A 22539-nucleotide genomic window follows, 5' to 3' on the forward strand; every position below is an offset into this window, starting at 1 on the left:
CCAAAGGACTGTTCATTCATCCAACTGACTGTTACAACTCTGAGACTGGAGCTTTGCCGTCCCAGCTGAGATAAGTAGTCTGTACACTTTTAAAGCTTGTACTCTGTCCCTAACTTAGCAATTAGTTTTGTTTTCGTAATAAATTTTGTTTAAACGGAAACTGCTGAGTTCACCCTTTTGTTCGTTTCTCTGCACGTAACAACTGTGATAATTAAATCAAAACTTACGTGGATGGTAAATACCTCTTCTGTTAGGATTTGCCAAGGACAGGTCATTGCATGGACTACCACCAATGAGGAGGTCAAACGGGCCCCATTCATCTAGCTTTTATGCAGTATAGACAAGAAAGCATAGATAAAGTCTATGGTCATTAAAGCCCCAGTGCTGCTAACTTTCGATGGTTTTTTCATTATTTTTATTTTATAAATCAATTGCAACTTCTTATTCTACTCCCCAAAGAGTGTTGAAACACCCACTATTTAGCTTGTCAACTTAGCGTCTATATGTGTAAAATGCATGAATATTGTTTACATATGAATTCTAGTCCGGACCAGAAGTCAGTTTTCAACAATAACAATGCACTTTACAACCATAGGGGCTGAGTTGACAAGCTGGATACTGTATATCAACATTCTTTGGGGAGAAGAACAAGGAATTATTATTCACATTCAAAATACAAATGGTGAAATTATCATCAAAGTAAGCAGCACTGGGGCTTTAACGTTGTTGGTACTGTACATTGCAGGTTCCAAGGGAAGATTTCCATGAAAGTTTTATATCATTGCACTTAGCATGGGGGGTAAAATTATGGCTGTTTCAGTCCATAGGTTATGTAAAACAAAGCAATGAATAGTATTCCGATACACTTGAACTCTGAACAAGGGCTGGTTGGTATCTGTAGACTAATTTATCCATTGCCACTTTGCAAGCTGAATGCTATAATGGTAAAATGTTTTCGGTCCTTTGATAACGACAGCACTGATGTAAACTTTGATGAAGACTGCACTGATTAAACTAATTAAGGGCAATCCTGGTAATGAATTCTGTCTGAAAAACTGCAAAATGTTACGGCTTTATTAGGTTGTCCACATCATGCAGTAACCAATGGAAAGATAAAAACAATGCAAATTAAAACAAATTACTGTCTGATGGTGTCAGTTACTTAGTGTATGTATGGTACATGATTTCTGCTCAGTACTAAGTCACCATGCTTCCTCTGCATGTACAAGCACTTACATTTTGGTCAGTTATATGGCACACATCCCCTACATGTCTGATATCACTGTGCTGGACTTTTGCAACGCTTATTGCATCTTCATCAATCTCAGATGCATAGTAAGTCTCCACTTTGAATCCAAGTTGTTCAAGGGCCACTTTCCCTTAGAAAAACAAAACAGAATTAAATTCATCAAATGTTTATGACTCTAATACTAACTTGAATTGCTCACCATTACTATGGCAGCAAAACTTATACATACAAGTAACCTAACGGCCAACACAGCTCTGATTTGTTATGTAGAGAATAACTATTTGTAACAGCTGTGTTGTTGAAGAAGGTGGGAATCATTGACAGCTCATTTCAGCAGCCTGACAAAAAATGGCAAAACATAGCTGCAAAAATACACAAATACACAAAGGCTTTCAGACAAGCAGTTTTTTAGAAAAAAAAATTTTTGACCAAATACGGCAAAAATTGACATCATTTCAATACATCATAAATTAGATAACCCACAAGGAGCCTGTCTACCGATATCAAAGCTATCAGAGGAGCAGTGTTTAAGGAACATAGTTTTTAACCAAAATGGCAAAAATTGCCCCCCAAAATATAAATTTGCAGATTTCACCACATGATTCAAAATGCATTAAGTTGATGAAGCCCCAAAACGCAACTTCCACTTTATATATTTACCCCTTTTTGTAAAAAATTGCAAGAGTTGTAAATGGTAAAAATGGCTTTTATGGTATAAGCAACCTTAAAGCTAGCACATATATAAAGATCAGCCATGGTGAACCTCCCCTTTAATGATGTCTGCATTAGCAGAAAGTACTTCTGGAAATTTATCATCACAGTGGATTCATTATTTACAAAGATAACATATTTCCTTGTAGTTTTGGGCGAAAAAATATCTGAATACGTCATTTCATTAAGTCTCCACGGTGATACTACGTGCTGATAATAGCTTGTCTTGCTGTTTGTCTGATGGGAAGGGCACACCCATTTTTGTTTTGATTGTCTTCTTACTGACTCACACAAGAGTATCAGGAAATCAAGATTTTTGACAATAGAGGGCGCTATACTTACAACTGCTGACTTGCGGTTCTATCCTTATGTGCCATGTATGTTGCGAGTCACTTTTTCTTCAGTTTGACTCAAAAAAATTTTCTTACCTCCCCTTAAAGGGCACACTGCTTTGTACTGAGGGGTAGGATCATTTGTTTAGATTCTAGCCTCGCTGGAAAACCATTTTCTAGAATGGCTTAACTTATCCCACTTACAAACATTCCAGACTCAGTTTTGTTTCCCTTAAAAGCATACAGGAACACAGGTGAGCTAATCCGAGCCCCCCATTCAAGTCCATCCAGCACTTGTATTTCCTAAAGGTGGGAGTGGGAAAATTCCCTTGACCCATCCAGTGATGGTGACAAGTTTAAAGTGCTTTCGTTAAGAGGGCAGGCTATCAGCTGAGATGTACTCAGCTCACAATCTCCGTCGGGGTGGGGGTGGGGGTGGTGGTGGTAGCTTTGCAATAAGTAGGGTACCTGGGAGCTCATAAAACTTGGGAATTGGCAATTCAGTGCTTACCTACATTATCTTAACATTCCATTTCAACTAGGTTCCTGGTAACCTTTCATATTGGTGAGCACATTAAAGCATTTATGTGCCACACAGATCTTTCTCTGTGACACTATCAGCAGTAAATGGGAAAAAACAAAGACTTGTGTCTTCAACTGCCAAATCTGTGCCCTTGTTTTGTGTACAGTTACAAAGAGTCCTAAAAAGTGATTTATAAGAATGTTTACACTTGAAAATGTTTAATGCAGGGAATGTTAGTGCATTCAGGGGGTGCTAGTGCATTCATGGTGCTACAACTAACAAAATTTTACTGAAAATGTTCAGTCATACTGGCTTACAACATTTGAAGTTAGACAACCCCAATATCAGGGGCCATAGTAAATTATTTCTCTTTTGCTTGTTAAAGTGTTTTATAATATACATGTAGCAATAGGGGACCTTGTCAAGTGTGCTGCCACGGAAGTACCAAGTGGACTGCACTACTATTTTTTAGGGGAGCCAAATGGGTGTGAGCGGCTGAATATCCGCTTGACAACACATTTGCCAAAGTTCAACTACAACAATGTGCTCATTCAATAAATCCTACATGGGGACTGGTTATTTAAAATCATTTGAACTTTCTTATGTTCATGCACATTGTACAGATGAGTTTGCCAAAGTTGAACTACGTAATGTGGTTCAAGTTCAACTACACTAACAAGTGCTGCTGTAATAGAATGTGTGAAGAAAGGTGCCAAAATGAACAGGTATTATTCAAAGCAAAAAGGGTTCTGCTCGATTACAAAGGTTTTTATAGGATGTGTGAAGTGGGGTGCCAATAACTGGCAAAAGACATTACAGGATGATAAAATTTGAATGGCGTGCATATGTCTTTCACATCTTCAGAAATAAATATGGCAAATTTTTTAACAAATGGGTACTGGTCTCTTGGCCTTCAGTGATAGTGGTATTCTTGCAGTAATTGGAAAGAAACGGACTGTCCAATGACCTTTTTACAGTCCTTCTAAAGGTGGTATAACATTGACAAAACTACTACTGCACGGTTAGTCCCACCCTTCTATTAGTATGCGTATTCAGCCACTCACAACCATCAGCCAACCCTACAAAATAATGGTATAGTCCACTTGGAACTTCAGTGGCAGCAAACTTCACAAGGTCTGCAAGAGGTTTCTCACTATTTCTTGCTTCAATATCATTATGACTGCACTAAAGTGTGATGTAGATATCTTGATGGGTGTGTTGCTTCTTGAAATATTTGACAAACAAACAATTTAGACAATTCCTGGTGCCTTTATTTTCAACTTACCAGCAGCAATACCATCAAACAAAGACAACACTCTGATAGGTCTTCTTTGGTCTGCTGAAATGGGAAAGTAAAGCTGTGGTGTTGGATATTGTTTGAGTGTCCTTTCAGTTGCAAAGACGTCAAACAATCTGGCTGGCCAGTCTTCTCTGCGTTGTAACAGACCAGTACATGCAGGTCTACACATGTAACAGAGCCATGGATTCTCTTTCCTAGCCTGTAGGTAGTAAAAAACGTGATTTCACATTTGAATACAAATACTGCCATTATGACAGTAACAGGTTGCAGGTACAACCCTGAACAGACAGGTACAACCCTGAACAGACAGGTACAACCCTGAACAGACTGCATATACACATGACTGCATTCTGGTTTTTATTTGATATTCATCATTAAGCCGATGTAACTTTTAATTCATTCCCAAATTGATTGGCAGGTCAATCAGTTCTTTAACACATTATCATTCAAAAGTGAACAAAATGTTACACTGCAAATGTGTCTGGAGCTTTAAGGTAAAATGCGCCTCGGGAACCAGACAGATATTCGGACTCTCAAACTTTTCCAGTTCATTTCTGATCTACCATTTGCGGGGCTCATATTTTGAAGCCCTGCGAGAAAACAAACTTTCAGTCTGTTTTTTAAAAATTGAAAATTTTATTTTTCCCATAGAGTTAACAGCAGGGTGGCGGCCATTTTGAATTTCAAATATTGGTAAATCTTAGGTAATTTGTTTCTCTGCTACTAATATTTGCACAGTAACCCCTAATTGCTATTCTTGATTTTGAAAGAGAACGGTTGAAAGATTCCTTTAGAAATTTTGAGCAAATTTTAGTCTTTAACTTTCGAGGCGCAAACTACTTTACAGACCTGGAAAGGAGAAAAACAAAACTTTTTGTATAAACAGCAATGTAACTACATTATTGGAAGATCGCCCTGGCACTTTACATTCTTTGATCACATAATTTACTTATGCATGTTCTGGGACTTTCTTGAACATTTGTAATTTCTATGATTTTGAAGCAAGAAAATCAAAACAGACCTGTTCAGATGTTACTGGTCCATCAAAACTGTCCATGCAATCTGTGCAGAAAGACCTTGAACAATTGCGGTTGTCACATATTATCATCTGTGTACCTTCACAACATACAGCACAAAAAGCCTAAAATAAGAGAATAATGTAAAAATGACCGGGTAATAAAAATAACATCTCATCCCTGCAAATTCGTAGGTTGGTTGAGTTTTCACCTCTGATATAAATTTTCAAGATAAAAATCATAGTTAAATATATGACTTATAGTCTTTGCTTGTTTAATAAATTTGGACACTATTGACAGAAATCATGGTGAAGTGGAATTGGTCAAAACATATCGAGAAAATGGCTGAGAAAGTATTGACTTTGTATTGATGTGCATGTGCAATGTTTGTTTAATTAAGCTAAATTTGTGTAAAATGGTAGGGTATACGAACAATTATGACTGCAAGGTGACTGCAAAGTGGTAACGTGAAGTTATGGTGATGGTTTGACTTAAAGATGGATGGATAGACATGTAAGTCCCTTCCGCGGAATAATATCTGTAGGTAGTGGAAATCTTTATAAAGTGGTGACCTGGCAGTGTATGAAGCTATGTTTAACAATCACAATATTACTCCATTTGAAAGGACTTGGCAAAAAAAGAAATAAAGGATTATTAATTGTTATTTATATCTGTCAATGTTGCTATTGTCACTATGTGTGCACACAGGCCATGGTATAGCTGAGGTAGTATCTGTCAATGTTGCTATTGTCACTATGTGTGCACACAGGCCATGGTATAGCTGAGGTAGTATCTGTCAATGTTGCTATTGTCACAGTGACTATGTGTGTACACAGGCCATGGTATAGCTGAGGTAGTATCTGTCAATGTTGCTATTGTCACAGTGACTATGTGTGCACACAGGCCATGGTATAGCTGAGGTAGTATCTGTCAATGTTGCTATTGTCACTATGTGTGCACACAGGCCATGGTATAGCTGAGGTAGTATCTGTCAATGTTGCTATTGTCACAGTGACTATGTGTGCACACAGGCCATGGTATAGCTGAGGTAGTATCTGTCAATGTTGCTATTGTCACTATGTGTGCACACAGGCCATAGTACAGCTGAGGTAGTATCTGTCAATGTTGCCATTGTCACTATGTGTGCACACAGGCCATATGGTACAGCTGAGGTAGAAATACAGAAGTTAGGGTTTATATTCTTATGAACAAGTGTTTAATTGTCAGTATATTGAATCAATGAATAGGTGTTTCACCTACAATAGCAACATCAGCAAGATAATCTAGCCCCTTCTTAATAATCAGTGACAATCACATGCATCACAATCACACCCACAAGACAAATTGACATTCATACATTATGCCACAGTGTGTTCTCCTTGCACTATGTTTGAAATAAATTGATATGGGCATGTCTAAGATATCTGTGTGGACACACTGACAGAAGGATGGAGGGAAGGACAGACTAGAGCCAAATTCATAACTCCTCTGGACTGACGAATAATGAAAGAAAATGTTTGATAAATCTCAACACTTTATGGTGTGTCGAATGTCTCATTTTGTACTGCTAGAATAATGATAGCAACTGAAACATATTTTCTGAACACAGAAGTCTTACCTGGTATCCATCTATTTCATACACAAACGCTGACTCTTTGAAAGCTACCTGCAATAACAAACAGTGTATTGTCAACATTGTTGATGAATACTTTAATTACTAATTGGTTACATTCTAATCATCCTAAAAATGCCTTCATAAACAAGTGTAAATATTTCTATTTGTGCCTGGCGATGTCCTCCATCTTTCGTGTTATGAGATTTAGAATTGGTATATTGACAGAAAACACACTGTTACACTTCATGGTTACAAATGAACATGAGTTTTGGAAAACATAAAGATCTCACCTTACAATCACGGCACAAACCACCTTGCACTAGGGGGTGTTCAATTACAACTTTACCAGCACTACAGCGTACACACAAATCTAGAAAACAGAAATTTAAAAATAAGGCCATCTAGGCCATCAGGCTCCGTAGAAGCGGTGAAAACGCGTCATCTCCCAGGTTTAGAAAATGTGCAACAGCGCTAATTCCTAGGCAGACTGCCAAAGAAAAGACTGCAGTTTTTTCCTATGTGTGTCTAACGTGCCACTCATCCGAACACTCATCAGTACAAGGAAAATGACAACCGAAAGACCAAGCTAAATGAGCTTTACTGCATGATGCCCCATCAACGCCCAGTTTAACCGATGCTATGGCTCCATCAACACCACTTAATATTGACACTCTCGTTGCCGGACTTTCAAACCACCCCGACAAGGATTTGTTGAATACCTGCTCACGTCATCGACCTCATTCACCGCTATCAGTAGTAATCATCTTTGGCCCAACAGGATCCAGATTTCACGTCACAGCAATTGTTTCCAAACAACAAAGGCTCTCTGACCGGGCGTTCATTACACCACAATATGCCAACAAAAAAGCATCTAATCGTCGTCTTACCATCCCCTCATGACAACGACGAAGTTATCCAGCATCGATTACCTCATCGGCCATTCAATGTGCTGGGCAAGAAGCCGAACTGTCAAACCATCCTGACAGGAATTTTGTTGTTACTGGACCAATTGCAACCACTGGATGCCACTCTACGAATTTTCCCTGTTGCCAAACTCCATGTGTTGCAGTCTCAGTGGAGTATAAAGATGATCTACAGCAAGAGATCAAGAACAGTCATTTGTTCTCTGTCCCATATCTACTGTCGTTTCACACCTTGGTGACATGTTTTTGTTTTTATCGGGTTTTGTCTATTATGGCGGACTAGTCATTGGAAACTGTCATTCTCCTCATGCTTACATGTCAACAGTCTACAGCGTTGCACATGAATTATCTCGAGTTCAAAACTGTCTACTGGCTACCCATTTGTTGGTGCCTTCGTTTGCTGCTCATGTTACCTTTTTATTGCACTACTGTTTCTTTCAGTCCGTTGTTTTGGCCACCTCGCAAAACAGTGTTCTTCCGAGCATTTTTTTCACACGCGTACACCATAGACATGACCCGGTGTATTTGCACCCCCACAGGGCAGGTACGTTAATAAATCTGTTTTGTTTTCCGTTGTTGTTTCATTTACAGATGCCATATCATGAAGCCCTACAACCCATTGCAGCTGAGCTTCAGTCAGACAGGCACCATTGCTCCTTTCAGCTAGAACTACATATGCACCGTCCAGGAAGCTAGGACAACTCACCGCAGCTCCTTTAACGTCTATACCATATACCTTAGCGTGGTACACACTTTTGCCAAGCAGCTCCCTCTGCTGCACTGGGCACCCGGACAATTGATCTTACGCAACTCGAGTACGATCCTGGTTACAATTCTCTGCAGTGTACAGCACACCCATAACATTTGATATCCTGCGACAACTGTGCTCGCTGCTCCGCTCGACTGTGTATGGACCATATCTAGACCTCCTGCTGGAATCTGCGTTCGTCTTAGCCTTCTTTGGTTTTCTCCGCTGTTGCGAATTCACCTGCTCTGGACGCTCCTTTAACCCTGCATATAACCTGTGTGTTCGCGACCTCAACGTCCAAACCGACACTCAGGGCGATCCGGATGCTCTTTCCGTGAACATTAAGCCATCCAAGACAGATCAAATGCGCCGTGGCTTTAGCTTCGTCTATTCGCCACCAAGTCAACGATCTGCCCAGTCACAACAATCCATCGTTTCCTCAGAGTCCGCCGACAAATGTGTTCTTCGCCTCAGGAACCCCTCTTCATCCTTCCAGAAAGAGTACCGCTAAACCGCAAGACATTCACTGCGCTGCTCCGTTCCTTACTTTCGCGCCTTGGCTTCCAGCCCCAACTGTACGCTGGACATTCATTTCGCATTGGGGCAACCACCACAGCCGCACACGCCCACCTTCCAGACCACCTTCAAACTCTCGGCAGGTGGTCCAGTGACTGTTACCGTACTTATATTCGGACACCAGAAAGCCTTCTGCGTCACGCATCTCAATCAATGACTATGCCATAGGGCCTTTTGTAGAGACACTAGCCACTCGGTAGCACTTTCTTTTTGGTTTCGCACGTACACCACATTTCGGACCTGTCGGGACCGCGCAGGGCCACCTGCAACCTTCACCCCATGCAGGGCCACCTGCCACCCACTTCACCACTTCATGCTGGGGCCGCACAGGGGCACCTGTCCCCCAAGATCATTGCTCCCCCGAGCCGTGCTGCCAGCCCCTCGGGACCGGAGTCCATTGAGCTTCACCCACATTTCACCCTCATGCTGGGGCCGCACAGGGGCACCTGTCCCCCCAGCTGCAGCTCCTCGGGCCGGGAGCCCATAGCTCCCCCCCGATCCGTGCTGCCGCCCCTCGGGGCTCTTATCCCATACTTTCATTACACGCTGGGGCCCGCACAGGGGCACCTGTCCCCCCAGCTGCAGCTCCTCGGGCCGGGAGCCCATAGCTCCCCCCCGATCCGTGCTGCCGCCCCTCGGGGCTCTTATCCCATACTCTCATCTCGAACCAAGCGAGTCAACTTGGTCTCGACCCTCATGCTGGGGCCGCACAGGGGCACCTGTCCCCCCAGATCACAACTCCCCCCGAGCCGTGCTGCAGCCCCTCGGGCCGTGAGCCCACAACTCCCCCCGAGCCGTGCTGTTGCCCTTGGGCCGCGAGTCCCATACTTTCATCTCCAACCAAGCGAGTCAACTTGGTTCGAGCGTCACCAATCCATACTTCCTACACACATACACTCATACATACACTTTCATGGGGGTCTCTCCGTCCAGTCTGTTTGACTGTCCTCCGCTTGGGCCGTCCATTGCATGTACCCCCACTCAAGAAGGTGGTCTCCACCAGCCCGGTGGAACCACTTTCACTTTCGGCTTTCCAAAGGTCTGCAAACACAACTTTGCAACCCAAACCTTTGCCCAGGAAGCAGACTGGCGGAGACCCCTCTCCAATCTTTGAGTTATTTTGTGCTTAGTTTTGAAATGGTTTTTGCCTAGATTTTACTTTCGTAGTTTTGCTTGACATTGTATTTTCCGTAGTTAGGTTATCACTGCTTTGTATTTGTCCACTGTCGCTTATTAAATTCTTTTAACACCATATCCTGTGTAGCGGCGTGTGCTTACAAAATAAGGAATTGTGTGTTAACACAAATCCAGTTTGTAAGTCCACGGAGCTAGGCTGCCTGCAGAACAACATGTCCTGAAGTCACTTTGCATTGCTGACGTAGACATCTTATACTGGTTATCTTTCTACTCATCTGCTGACGTAGACAACTTTGCATCTGCTATCTAGCTACCATCTTTCTTGCACACGGCACTTGACCTAATCCTTGCTGCAAGCTTCTGATCCAAGTTCATTCATTCTAGGCCATCAGGCTGTCTGCCAAGCTATCCCGCCACCAACCCCATCTCCTCCTTGGTTCCACTAGTCTGCTTCCCACCGTGGGCCGTCCATTGCATGTACCCCACTCAAGAAGGTGGTCTCCACCGGCCCGGTGGAACCACTTTCACTTTCGGCTTTCCAAAGGTCTGCAAACACAACTTTGCAACCCAAACCTTTGCCCAGGAAGCAGACTGGCTCCATTGCATGTACCCCCACTCAAGAAGGTGGTCTCCACCAGCCCGGTGGAACCACTTTCACTTTCGGCTTTCCAAGGTCTGCAAACACAACTTTGCAACCCAAACCTTTGCCCAGGAAGCAGACTGGCGGAGACCCCTCTCCCAATCTTTGAGTTATATTGTGCTTAGTTTTGAAATGGTTTTTGCCTAGATTTTACTTTCGTAGTTTTGCTTGACATTGTATTTTCGTAGTTAGGTTATCACTGCTTTGTATTTGTCCACTGTCGCTTATTAAATTCTTTTAACACCATATCCTGTGTAGCGGCGTGTGCTTTCAAACTGTATGAAAGTCATGGTAAATACAACATTTTTAGTGTTGTATCTAAGGGAAGTTTACCAAGGTCCAGTTTTACATACATGTATTGTGCTATGTTTTTCACCATTTGTAACTCCGTTGATTTTTACATTAGGGTAAGACTGCATTAACTTGCACAGTATCTGAAACCCGAGTCCTTGCCTGATCGACCAACTCCGGTGACAAACAGAAGACTTTTAATCCCCAAAGGTGTGAATGTTCCATTGTAATATTTATCTTAGCCAGCTAGTGCCATTCTTGGAAAGGTAGGTCTGTGAAATTGATCCTCTAATAACTATAGTAGGGAAGTAGGGTATTCCTAAGTTAATGGAGCTTTCCCGTAATGACAAAAACAAAATAAAAATTGTGGCAAAAATTGCATTTTAGGGCTTCATCAACTCACTGTACCGGTATATTGAATCATGGGAAAAAAGTGCCAACCTTGTGGCTTTCATCACGTGATATGGCAGGGACCAGCATCTTCTAAGGGGCCGTCCATAATAAAAGCTGACGCACAACAAACATAATTCTTTCGTTTAGGGGGGAGGCTCCTCTGGACAGCCACTCTGTAGATTGAATGCACCAAGCCAAATCCGAAGTATCCCTAACTGTGTAGGGACTAACATATCCGTAACATACCTTTTAGCTGCAGCAACCCTTTCCTAACTTTGTCCAGTTTTCCTGAAAAAGTAAGAAGTTACACCAATACGGATGTTATGTACATACCGCTACTTTGCTATTTAAGCTGCCGTTCACAATGAACTTGAAGCAACTGAATTTCAAAGAATGTACCTTTAATTTATGATCAACAAGTCATTGACAATGACATAGTCCTTGCTTGTAATTGGGAATTTGTCAGTGGAATTAAATTGATCCACATGACAAAAGATATGACTTAGGGTACCAAAGACCTGTCTGTAACAGATGCCCTATTGGATTGTATTGCAAACATTAGTAGACATTATGAATGGCATAGGGTTATGTCCTTTTACCACACTAAACAGAATTACATGTAGGTATGTCATGCAAGCTGGCTCTTGAAAGTTAAAATTCAACTAATCTGCAAGGTCCAGGTATGTCTGAGAAATGGCTCTTGACATAAAAAATTCAGAACACATATGAAATTGCCTCAATGTGTATTACACACTTAGGAGACTCAATAGTACAGAAATTTGCAAAAAATGGACACTTTCTTCCTTTTTTGCGAGAGGTATGCAAGAATACATACTTTCTCGCAATCAATTTGCGAGAATTTAATTTTCTGCGAATTAGCTGGCAAGAACTGTGTTTTCTCGCTCTACATCTGGGATAAACTGAATTCTCACAATCAATCTGCCAGAAATTAGTTTTCTCACTCTGCATCTGCGAGAAATTGAATCCTTCTGTGTAAGTATTTTAAAAATTAAACCATGTCTTTCATGGTGCAAAAAGTAATTTCTCACTGGCTGATTGGGAGCATTCAATTTATCACAGATGCTGAACGAGAAAACTAATTTATCGCTGGTTGATTGCAAGAAATCAATTCTCAGTTTCAGAGCGAGAAAACATAATTTTTGCTGAATGATTGCGAGAATTCAAACTCTTGCACATGCAGAGCGAGAAAGCACAGTTCTTGCAGCTGTATTGCGAGAAAGTATGTATTCTCGCTTACTTCTCGCAATAAAGAAAGTGTCCATTTCTCAAAAATTTCTCGCAAATTTCTGTACTTAGTGACTTGCCATGTAATTAGCTATTTATACTGCTAAATGCCTTTAAATTTCTTGACTGTTAAATCTTTGTATGATCAACATCTGCCACAAGTGTCCTCAAATTTTGTGCGATCATCATTCAGGATATAGATCGCTAATTGTACAAACATATATTCCCTGTTTAGAGCTAGGCCAAACTTAAAGTAATAGAAAATAATGGGGTTGGTTTTTACTATGTTGATGAAAATGAAAGGCCAATCTGGGCTGCCACTCTAATAATGCAGCAGCGTGATATCATCAAGAGAGCAGACTTTGTAAACAATGGCTACCAAAAGCAGAAGATTTCACATTGCAGCGATGCCAAGAAGTAGTCAGTGCTGGTGAAATTATTTAATTACCTTGCCAGGTGTACAGGAGTTTTTACGGATTTTTGTTCAGAAAACCATGTCAAAGTCTCATTTGGTCATTTTTAGACTTTAATAATGCCCTATCATTCAGTGTGCAGTTCTAAACTTTCCATATTTCAGAATAGAACCAACCATATACATATACCCATGTCATTTATGCAAAATTTGAGAGAAAAGCGGTAAGAATGGAAGTTTTCTGTCACATTCTTGATTATAAGAAATAAAATTTCGATATTGCTTTCTTTTATATTCAGTCTTCTTTGATCTTGTATTGTACTATCTGAATGAAACTAAAGTTGTCTGTCACTGAAAATCAGTACCATTATTTTGGGGGGAAACATCAAAAAATGCTCTTTTGGACAAAATTCACTCTATTTACTTATAATTGGTAAGTGAAATATAAAATATATATATATAATATATATATATATATATATATATATACAATTTACTTTGGTTTACTGGAAACAGTAATCTGCCCTTCAATTTTATACTGCTCTTTTATATTAGTAGAGTTACCAAAAGAAATGAAACTCTTTGGTCAATTATCATGCCCGAATTTGAAAACCTGAAATTGATCTTCTCAAATATGTCTGGAAACCTCATAATGTATCAATTTTTCTTGAAATCAGTTTAAGCAGAAGACCCATGCATATATATATATACCGTACTCGTCCGAGTATAAGCCCCTGCTCGTGTATAAGCCCCCTACTTATTTTAGAGGATTTTAGAAAATGCATTACATCCGTGTATAAGCCCCTACCCTAGTGTAACTCAAATACAGAAAGGTATGGAGAGTATATTTGGTCATTTAACTTGGTAAAATTACTTTTAGATAATAAAGAAACTATTAAAAGATGTTAAAACAATGGGAAACTGGAGTTCCCTTGACAATATCGTAAGGAAAATGACACGTTTTTCCAGTACTATCTTGATTCTTTGACCCTGCTCACCCCCGTCGCCTAAATAGAATAGTCTCACTCACATCCGCCATGTTTACTTTCATTCACGGCCATGCCATGATGTTTTCATGCTTGAAACATGCAGTTTCTTTGTTTGAAGCAATAATCCTTTCATTTGTGAAGACTTTTACTGGTGACTATTACAATTTTCACTGCTATGTTGTTGTTTTCACAAGATGTAGACAGTTTGATGTTGGAATATCGAGTTGCCTTTCCATGTGGGCAATGCATGCCTGTTCACATTACTGTTGATCAGCAGCATACATGACGTCTTTGTTTCAAGTTTAGGGTTTTTTTCGACGCTGAAATTTCACCAAAATGTCACTTCTGTATTCAGAGATTGTACAATCAATTTCTTTGGATGTGTAAGTCGATTTTGAAAGCGATAGAAAGATCGAGCGGTGTTTGAAAAAAATCGTGCATAAAATTAGCATAAATTAAGCGTCCATGCAAGATAACATGGGGTTGCTCGAGTATAAGCCCTCCCCTAGTTTTACCGCTGTTTAGTGTTGCCGAACCGGGGGCTTATACTCGGACGAGTACAGTATATATAATATACAATTTACTTTGGTTTACTGGAAACAGTAATCTGCCCTTCAATTTTATACTGCTCTTTTATATTAGTAGAGTTACCAAAAGAAATGAAACTCTTTGGTCAATTATCATGCCCGAATTTGAAAACCTGAAATTGATCTTCTCAAATATGTCTGGAAACCTCATAATGTATCAATTTTTCTTGAAATCAGTTTAAGCAGAAGACCCATGCATATATATATGTATATATATACAATTTACTTTGGTTTACTGGAAACAGTAATCTGCCCTTCAATTTTATACTGCTCTTTATATTAGTAGAGTTACCCAAGAAAATGAAACTTTTTGGTCAATTATCATGATCGAATTTGAAAAACTGAAATTGATCTCAAACATGTCTGGAAACCTCATTAAATGTATCATTTTTTCTTGAAATCAGTTTAAGCAGAAGACCCACAACAACTCCATGCCATGTCTAAGCACTTTCACAAGGCTTGGCCCACACACTACATATCTCCAGAAGTGATGACAATTCATTAAATATGCAAATTAGCAATTAATTTACACAATACAGACATGTCTTTGTGCACTATTGATGCTCTGTGTAACCAACATTTCATTGAATTTGATGCAGTCTCTCTAGAAATAAAGCTTTTAAAAATCACAAATTATGCAGTTTAGCTCTAGTTATGCATGCCACACCCAAAACAATACACATGCATATGAATTCCATTGTGTATTATCCCTGTACAAAGTTTGAAAGGAATTGACTGAGGTATGTTTGAGATATCTGCCCGGACAGATGGGCAGAGGCACTCATGTCACCCAAACCATAAGTCCACCCGGACTTTGTCTGCAGAGACTAAAAATTTAAAGGATTTCAGTCTTTTTGCTTTGTATGGTACCTTTCTAACCAAAGTGGAGTGTGATAAATCTGTTAAGTCCTACAAAAGACACTTTTATTCAAAGGAGCAAAGTTGAAGAAACAGCATATAAATTATCGTCAAGTTCCAGCCAACACAGGTAACTTTAATTTTCCATTTTCATCGAAGAGAAACATTTGACAATTATAAGCCAAGCAATACATGTACTTGACAACAAAAATCAGATGGTTAGTCTTTTTAGAAATTGATCACTTAAGCTTCTGAATGTTACCACTTCGTCAATTTTCCAAAGATCTGCTTGCTTGCAAGTTGCAGTTTTTTGGAAACTTTGCAGTGAAGTGTCATTTGCTCATCTTTGTTTAGGATTCTGTACAATTCTCACTAACTTGTCGATTGGATGAATATACATACCTTTACATTCCTCTGTACCATCATCAATTATACTATCCATAGCGTCTTCACTATCCTCCTTTGCGAAATGCTCTTCACTATCTGAATGACAAAACAATCACAGAGGGTAGAAGTTATCACAAGGTGATCAAGTTAGTACCTACATTGATATTTACACATATTCAGCGATTCAAAAAGACAGTCGTATTTCAATCATTAGTAAACCTATCACGGATGATAAATTTGAAGATAACGTAACAGCAATGACCTGCAACTGGCTGAATTGAAGGAGGACCATTTGGAAGAAAGCCTCCTTTTGCCCACTTAACCATGTCTTTACATTCTTGGTGAATTGATTTCTTCATCTCATTCTTGGCAGTCTTATGGGACTGGAGGTTTTCTTCCCCTTCCTCTTTTTCACTTGTTACACGAGTGTCATCGACACTTTCAGTGAGACTGAAGGTCAAACCAGCTCTGCATGCTGCTATCTGTAAATTATGAGAGGAATGATGACCACAAAGCTATAAGAAACATCAGTGTAGAAATATACATGTAGACACAGGATCATACGGTTTCTTTTGGAAAATTGCATTAGGCCATTTAAAGAAAATTCTTTTGTTTACCATCCTTTGATTTTTGAAAAATCTACCAGCCAGCCAGGGGAAAAGACAAACACAGACAAAAACACAAGTGTATAAACATAAGCTCATTTTTTATTTGGTTTCTCTTGAGAAAAATATCTTTATTCGTAAAAGTATTAACATTGTGTTTGCTTCTTTAATTTTCTCTGAAAACCTATCAGCACATGGATGGCAAACAAAGAATTTTATTTAAGGCGCCATAGCTTGAAAATTGTATAGCACGTTTTCTTTTCACTTTTACTCAATGTAGTCTTCAGGTGTCATTCTTAATACACAACCAAACAGATTATTCTGAAGAATGAATTGCTTAACATGACTATGTATCTTTTCTTTAATTGAACAAATCTCTCTTGGTAACTCACCAGTAAGGCTTCATATGCTGCGCATCTGTAAGCTTCATCTCTTAGAAATTTAGCATCAGAGAAATATTCACAGAACAAGAAGAAAGGCATCATACTTGTCTTACCAACCTGAAAATAACATTGATGACTTGTAATAATGATTACGGGATATCTTTACCATTGGCCTACCATAGGTTCAAAGGAAAAGTTTGTCTAGGATCTCTCAGCAGTATAGGTATGATTCTACCGGTACTTGAAACTACAATCTAGAATTGTGCGCTGCTTCTCTGTCAAAAACATTGCTTATTTATGACTGTGAAAGGATTCTAGCTTCAAAATATAGCATTAATGACACTGGGCTCACATTTGATCAGATATAGTACATCAAATGCAAAAATGACTTTCAATAATGTGACATCATAGTATCTTCAACATACCAAGTTTCGTCAAATTTGAACAATACAGATATATATCCCTAATTAGGAAAGTTCATTAAAAATGCAAATTAGCGATTATCTTTCGCGTCACCCCTTCATACCTTTAATGGCTGATATATATCTTGGTGTGATAAACATTTGTAGCAAGTCTCGTCAAATTGTGTGACATTATCCTCAATGTACATACATTTTTTCTAACATCATTTATTATGTAAATGAGCAAAAAGTAAGCAAGCCACACCCACCGTAAACTAATCAGTTTTTGCTATTAGCAAACTGAATCTGTGTACAAGATTTTATTCTGATCTGATCAGCTGTTTTTGAGATATCAGGCCAACAGACAGACAGACAGATGGACAAACATCACTACAACATTAGCTCACGTGTGAGAACACATTTGTTAAAAATGACAAAAATTGCCTTAAATATACAAATTTGCATATTTCTGCTCAATTTAAACAAATCTGAAACAGATCATCCTTAGGGATATATGTACCAAATATTAAAGCTAACTGACCTGTAGTTTTCAAGAAGATTTTTAAAGAATTTTTGACCAAAAATGACAAAAATTGCCTGAAAAATACAAATATGCAAATTTCACTAAAATTTGAACAAATCTAAATGAAGTCACCATAAGTAAACTGCATATCAAATTTCAAAGCAATTGGACATGTTGTTTCAGATGACATTTTTTCACAAAAAAACAGCAAAAAATGTCCCAAAATACAAATATGCAACTTTCCCCATGACTTGTACAAACTTTAGTGAGGTCACCCTAAGTGAACTGCATATCAAATTTGAAAGCCATCAGACTTGCAGTTTAAGTAGAGAAAGCAATAGTTGATGACGGACAGACAGATGGATGACGACATGAAAATCAGCCTATTTTATAAGCTCTGCGGCCACTGACAGCACGGCTAAAAAGATTGGTATAACAAAAGGAGCTAATAAGATTGACCAAAAAAGACATATATGTCCATGTAAGCACAAGATTTACAGGCACCCAGCTAAAACCATACAAAGGAACATGCATACCAAGTTTATAATACATTAAGCCTATGGTTACAGAGCTTTAGCAATTTGCAGGATTTGATTTGCATATAGTTTTGACACTTACATGTTCTTTTGAAGAAATACACATTTCCACCTCTAGTGGCTTCTCTACACCAAATAGTAAGATATAGGTTGGGTGGTTCTCAAGTTTTTGATGTGTACTGACATACATACAATGACTCAGGGATGTTGGTTGCAGGTGGCAAAAATAGAAGTACAGGTAGTGTATGTGCACATAAAGTTCGTGCAAAATGTTCTTACGCTTTACTGAAACTAAAATTTTCACAGCTGGCAAAATTTAGCTGACAGCCAGTTAATTTTTCTGACTGCTGGCTAATTTCTACATCCCTGCAACAGAATTATCATAAGCTCGTTTTGTAATACCAAATGTGAGCTAAAAATTACGTATCTCATGGTCATTGAACAAATACTTTTATGCTTACTCTTGAATGTCTGGTCTCTCCAAACCACTTCACCCATCGATGATTTGGACAGGATCCATTTGCCTGATATTCAAATGACAAACTACCATCGAAGGCCACCAAGGATGTCCTCTTAGTTTGCTCCAGACTAACTCTCCTTTCTTATACTCTTGAAAAGACTGTAAGGTATACATGGAAATACAAACACTGTACATCAAGCGTCTGCTTTTTAAAAGGCAAATGAACTGTAACTTTTTATATAATTTTCATGACTTTTGTTCTCCAACTGAACAAAGTTGAATACAGAATGATGTAAATATACATCCATTAACCAAGGAACAGGCATTGCCAATGTTAAATAATTAGTGCTTGATTCAAATACATGTAAGCCTATATGGCTGTCACTCCACAAGTAATTTGGATGTTGCCAAATTTCACAGACATACAACCCATTGGCCTTGTAAGTATTCATTCACTTAGGACACTGAGAAATTATGCCTGATGTACACAAACTTTCTGCTCTAAAAGAAGAAAAGTGCTCAAATCACATAAACCACAGCCATTGCACCCACACTGTGTATAGAGCGCGATAATTTTTCACACCAAAACTTTAATGCAACATTTTATCAATTTTTATGAATTTTTCTGTAATTTTTTTTGTAATTTTGGACCAATTGGCTATCATATTTCATCAGCTACAGTTTCTTATCAAAATTTTTGCAAAAGTTTGCAAAAATCTTTAAAAAATTGAGTTATATATTTTTCAAAGGTGACAAAATTGACTTTATAGCGCTCAAGGGTTAAGTAATATAAATTTTCATTACAGGGATGCAGAAAATTTACTGGTGGAAAAAATAAAAGTACAGGTGGTTACAAGTAGTGTTTAAACAAATTAAGTTTGTGCAAAATGTTCTTATATTTTTTTAAATCAATAATTTTTACAACCAGCAAATTTTGGCAGACAGCCAGTTATTTTACTGGCTCAGGCTATTTTCTTACATCCCTGCATAAACATATATGCACCTGACACAGAAAAGACACAAAGGATACATTTTGACAGGGAAGGTTAGTTCTCATTTTCTAATTCATCAGTCTGATGATGCCTAAATTTGGCCACAATTTGGTATACTATGGATTAACCTTGGACAGTTTGAACAATTGAATAAAGTACAAAGTTTACAATTCTCTGTAAATTAGGGTCAAAAATGTACATTTAGGCTCACGCAATTACTGGCATTAAAACTGTACATTTGCTAGGAAATCATGGGTCAAAATCATGGTGGAGGCAAAATAGGGTCAAAAGTCTATATTGAGTAAAATTTTCCTCTGTCATAGTCTACATGAGGCAAAAAGAGACGTCAAAACCATGGTACAGCTCATGTAATATTTTTGCAAGCTATAGGCTCTGGCTGGTGACCACAGGTGCTCCAAGTGTTGCTTGGATAGTTGTTACGAAGTTGAAACTGTGCAGTAGTGTCAAGGCACACTACCGGTATGCCGGGGCCTGATATGACATTTTTCTCAGGTGATGCGCCGTTTGATATTTCAAAGGGACAACATACTAAAATGGTAGTAAAAGTACAAACAGTAAAATAAAGGTTTTGAGAATGATATCAGTCAGCAATTAGATGAATAAATATTACATTAGAGTACATAAGGAAGAAAGAAAACTTGTAATGTAATAAGGCCAAAGTAATTACATTCTTTGTTTTGCGTCCCCACCCGCGTTGGTTTTTAAGGTTTTCGTGAAAAACACACACAATTTATTTGAATAGGAAATTTTAGGACATGACCGCTTAGCTTTTCTGAACTAAAATTTGTTACAATAATTTATTTGCTGCAATCAAATTACACTGCGTTAATTTTCTTGTGTGTTTTTCAGCCGCTTAGACGTGTACCTTTTCCCATTTAGAGTGGACGCAAAACAAAGAATTTAATTACTTTGGCCTAATAAGAAATAAAATTCATTCAAGTGACATGATCATCACAGAGCTTATTGGCTGAGCGGCAAAGCCATCAAGACACAATTGCACTGACCAGCATGTTCATCTACAATTGCACATTCCCATGGTATTTCCGATGTTTGCTGAAGATTTCACAACATAACAACTTGTGTTAGTACCGGACACGATTAGATCTATTCCCTGAGTGTCAGTAAAACCATAGACCTTCGGGTATTGTAATATCCCGGGGGGGGGGGGTATTTTCATATCGGGTGTGCGGCCCGTTTTACTGGTAAACGGTCCCTGCAGTCACGGTTGCTCGACGCCAGTGGATTGTTGGCTGTACGGTGCATACTGTATACAGCGTGCAGCATCAGAGCCCATGGCGCACCAAAACTAGTAGACCATGGAAGTAAGTATCGTACATACACGTCCATGTAGTCTACAACTTCAATTTCAATTACAGCAGTTGCAACTGTAAGTCTTTACATGCATGAAAATATGAGTGTATGATATTGATTTATTTGTTTGATACAAAGTTCGCAGTGAAATCGTATGTGGGCTGCACGCGGAACTGCATTAGTCAAAGATATTACTTAAATGGAAAGAAACCCGATTATTATCCTCGATACTAATTTTGGATGATAATAAAACTACCCCTGCTGTCCCTGTGTTTTGCTGTGAAAGTGAAATGCCATGCATTTGCGGAGGGCCAAACATGAAAATGCAATGTATAGCCTAAGTCAGGACCGGCCGTGCGTCTCGAACACCGCCCGTACGTAATCATGTGAACAGTGCGATGGCATATACCACTGCCTTGGGATTAAGTAGGCTGGTAATGGTTATTAGAAGTGTCACCACCTACCATTTCGATGTCCTCAACTTTGTCCATCGCACCCAGCTGCCTGCACTTCTCCAAGAAGTTAACAAGATATGTGAACGTACTATATGAACAAATGATGACGATGCTGAAGTTAATATCGTATTCGTATTCGCATTCGTTTTGGTATCCGTTGTCACGGTGGTATTCGTTTTGAAGTCACAGACAGAAAATGGCATATAGAGCCAAGATTTCAGCCACAAAATTTTAAATATATGCAATATTCATAGAAATTTGGCATTGTCATGATACAGCTCGTATTTACACACACACATGCTAATGTGCTAACCACAATCCCAAGTTCTCAAATCTCTAAGGCTTGCCAACCTTTCGTCTACCCAGTTCGCCTCGGGGAAAGATATTCGAACTCCCAAACTTTTATGAATCTTTTCTGATTCTACCACTTGTGGTGTTCATTTTAGCTCACGTGAGTAAACACGTGGGCTATTGTCATAGCGATGTCTGTCTGTCTGTCCGTGTGTGTGTGTGTTGTAGTGTGTGTGTGTGTGTGTGTGTGTGTCTGTCTGTCTGTCTGTCTGTTTACACGATAACTCAAAAACGCCTGAACGGATTCAAGTCAGAATTGGTACGCAGGTACCATGTGCTACTTGCAAGAACTGATTAGATTTTGGTTAGTGTGGCTTGCATATTAATGAAGTTATGCAATATCGTTTTTTTGCATACAATGGTTTCCCTATGGAGAATGACAGTGTAGACATATATCAAGAAATACTGCACAAAATTTCATGAAACTTTTCACAGATGACAATCTAAGAGCATTATGATGATACTGTGAGTGTCATGTCAATTATTACTCATTTGCATATTTAATGAACTTTTGTTATTAGTGAGATAACTCTGAAATTCCTGCACCAAACTTGATGATACTTGCAACA

At 39.0% G+C, this 22539-nt stretch overlaps 1 protein-coding gene across 1 annotated transcript in view; it reads right to left on the minus strand.

Annotated features, from left to right (window-relative positions):
* The window catches only part of LOC139126429 (DNA (cytosine-5)-methyltransferase 3A-like), a 33838-nt gene extending 12096 nt beyond the window's left edge, over positions 1 to 21742 (minus strand). The window contains exons 1-12 of the mRNA XM_070692488.1: positions 21629 to 21742; positions 18842 to 18999; positions 16930 to 17037; positions 16195 to 16414; positions 15948 to 16028; positions 11701 to 11742; positions 7037 to 7116; positions 6750 to 6797; positions 5137 to 5256; positions 4101 to 4314; positions 1237 to 1379; positions 228 to 324 (exon numbers count right to left, since the gene is read on the minus strand). Of these exons, the coding sequence (XP_070548589.1) occupies positions 228 to 324; positions 1237 to 1379; positions 4101 to 4314; positions 5137 to 5256; positions 6750 to 6797; positions 7037 to 7116; positions 11701 to 11742; positions 15948 to 16028; positions 16195 to 16414; positions 16930 to 17022 (1138 nt within the window). The 5' untranslated portion in view covers positions 17023 to 17037; positions 18842 to 18999; positions 21629 to 21742. The remainder of the gene's footprint in view (positions 1 to 227; positions 325 to 1236; positions 1380 to 4100; positions 4315 to 5136; positions 5257 to 6749; positions 6798 to 7036; positions 7117 to 11700; positions 11743 to 15947; positions 16029 to 16194; positions 16415 to 16929; positions 17038 to 18841; positions 19000 to 21628) is intronic.
* Between the last annotated feature and the right edge of the window lie 797 nt (positions 21743 to 22539).

This window comes from Ptychodera flava (assembly GCF_041260155.1).
Source record: "Ptychodera flava strain L36383 chromosome 3 unlocalized genomic scaffold, AS_Pfla_20210202 Scaffold_27__1_contigs__length_13241970_pilon, whole genome shotgun sequence".
Lineage (NCBI taxonomy): Eukaryota > Metazoa > Hemichordata > Enteropneusta > Ptychoderidae > Ptychodera > Ptychodera flava.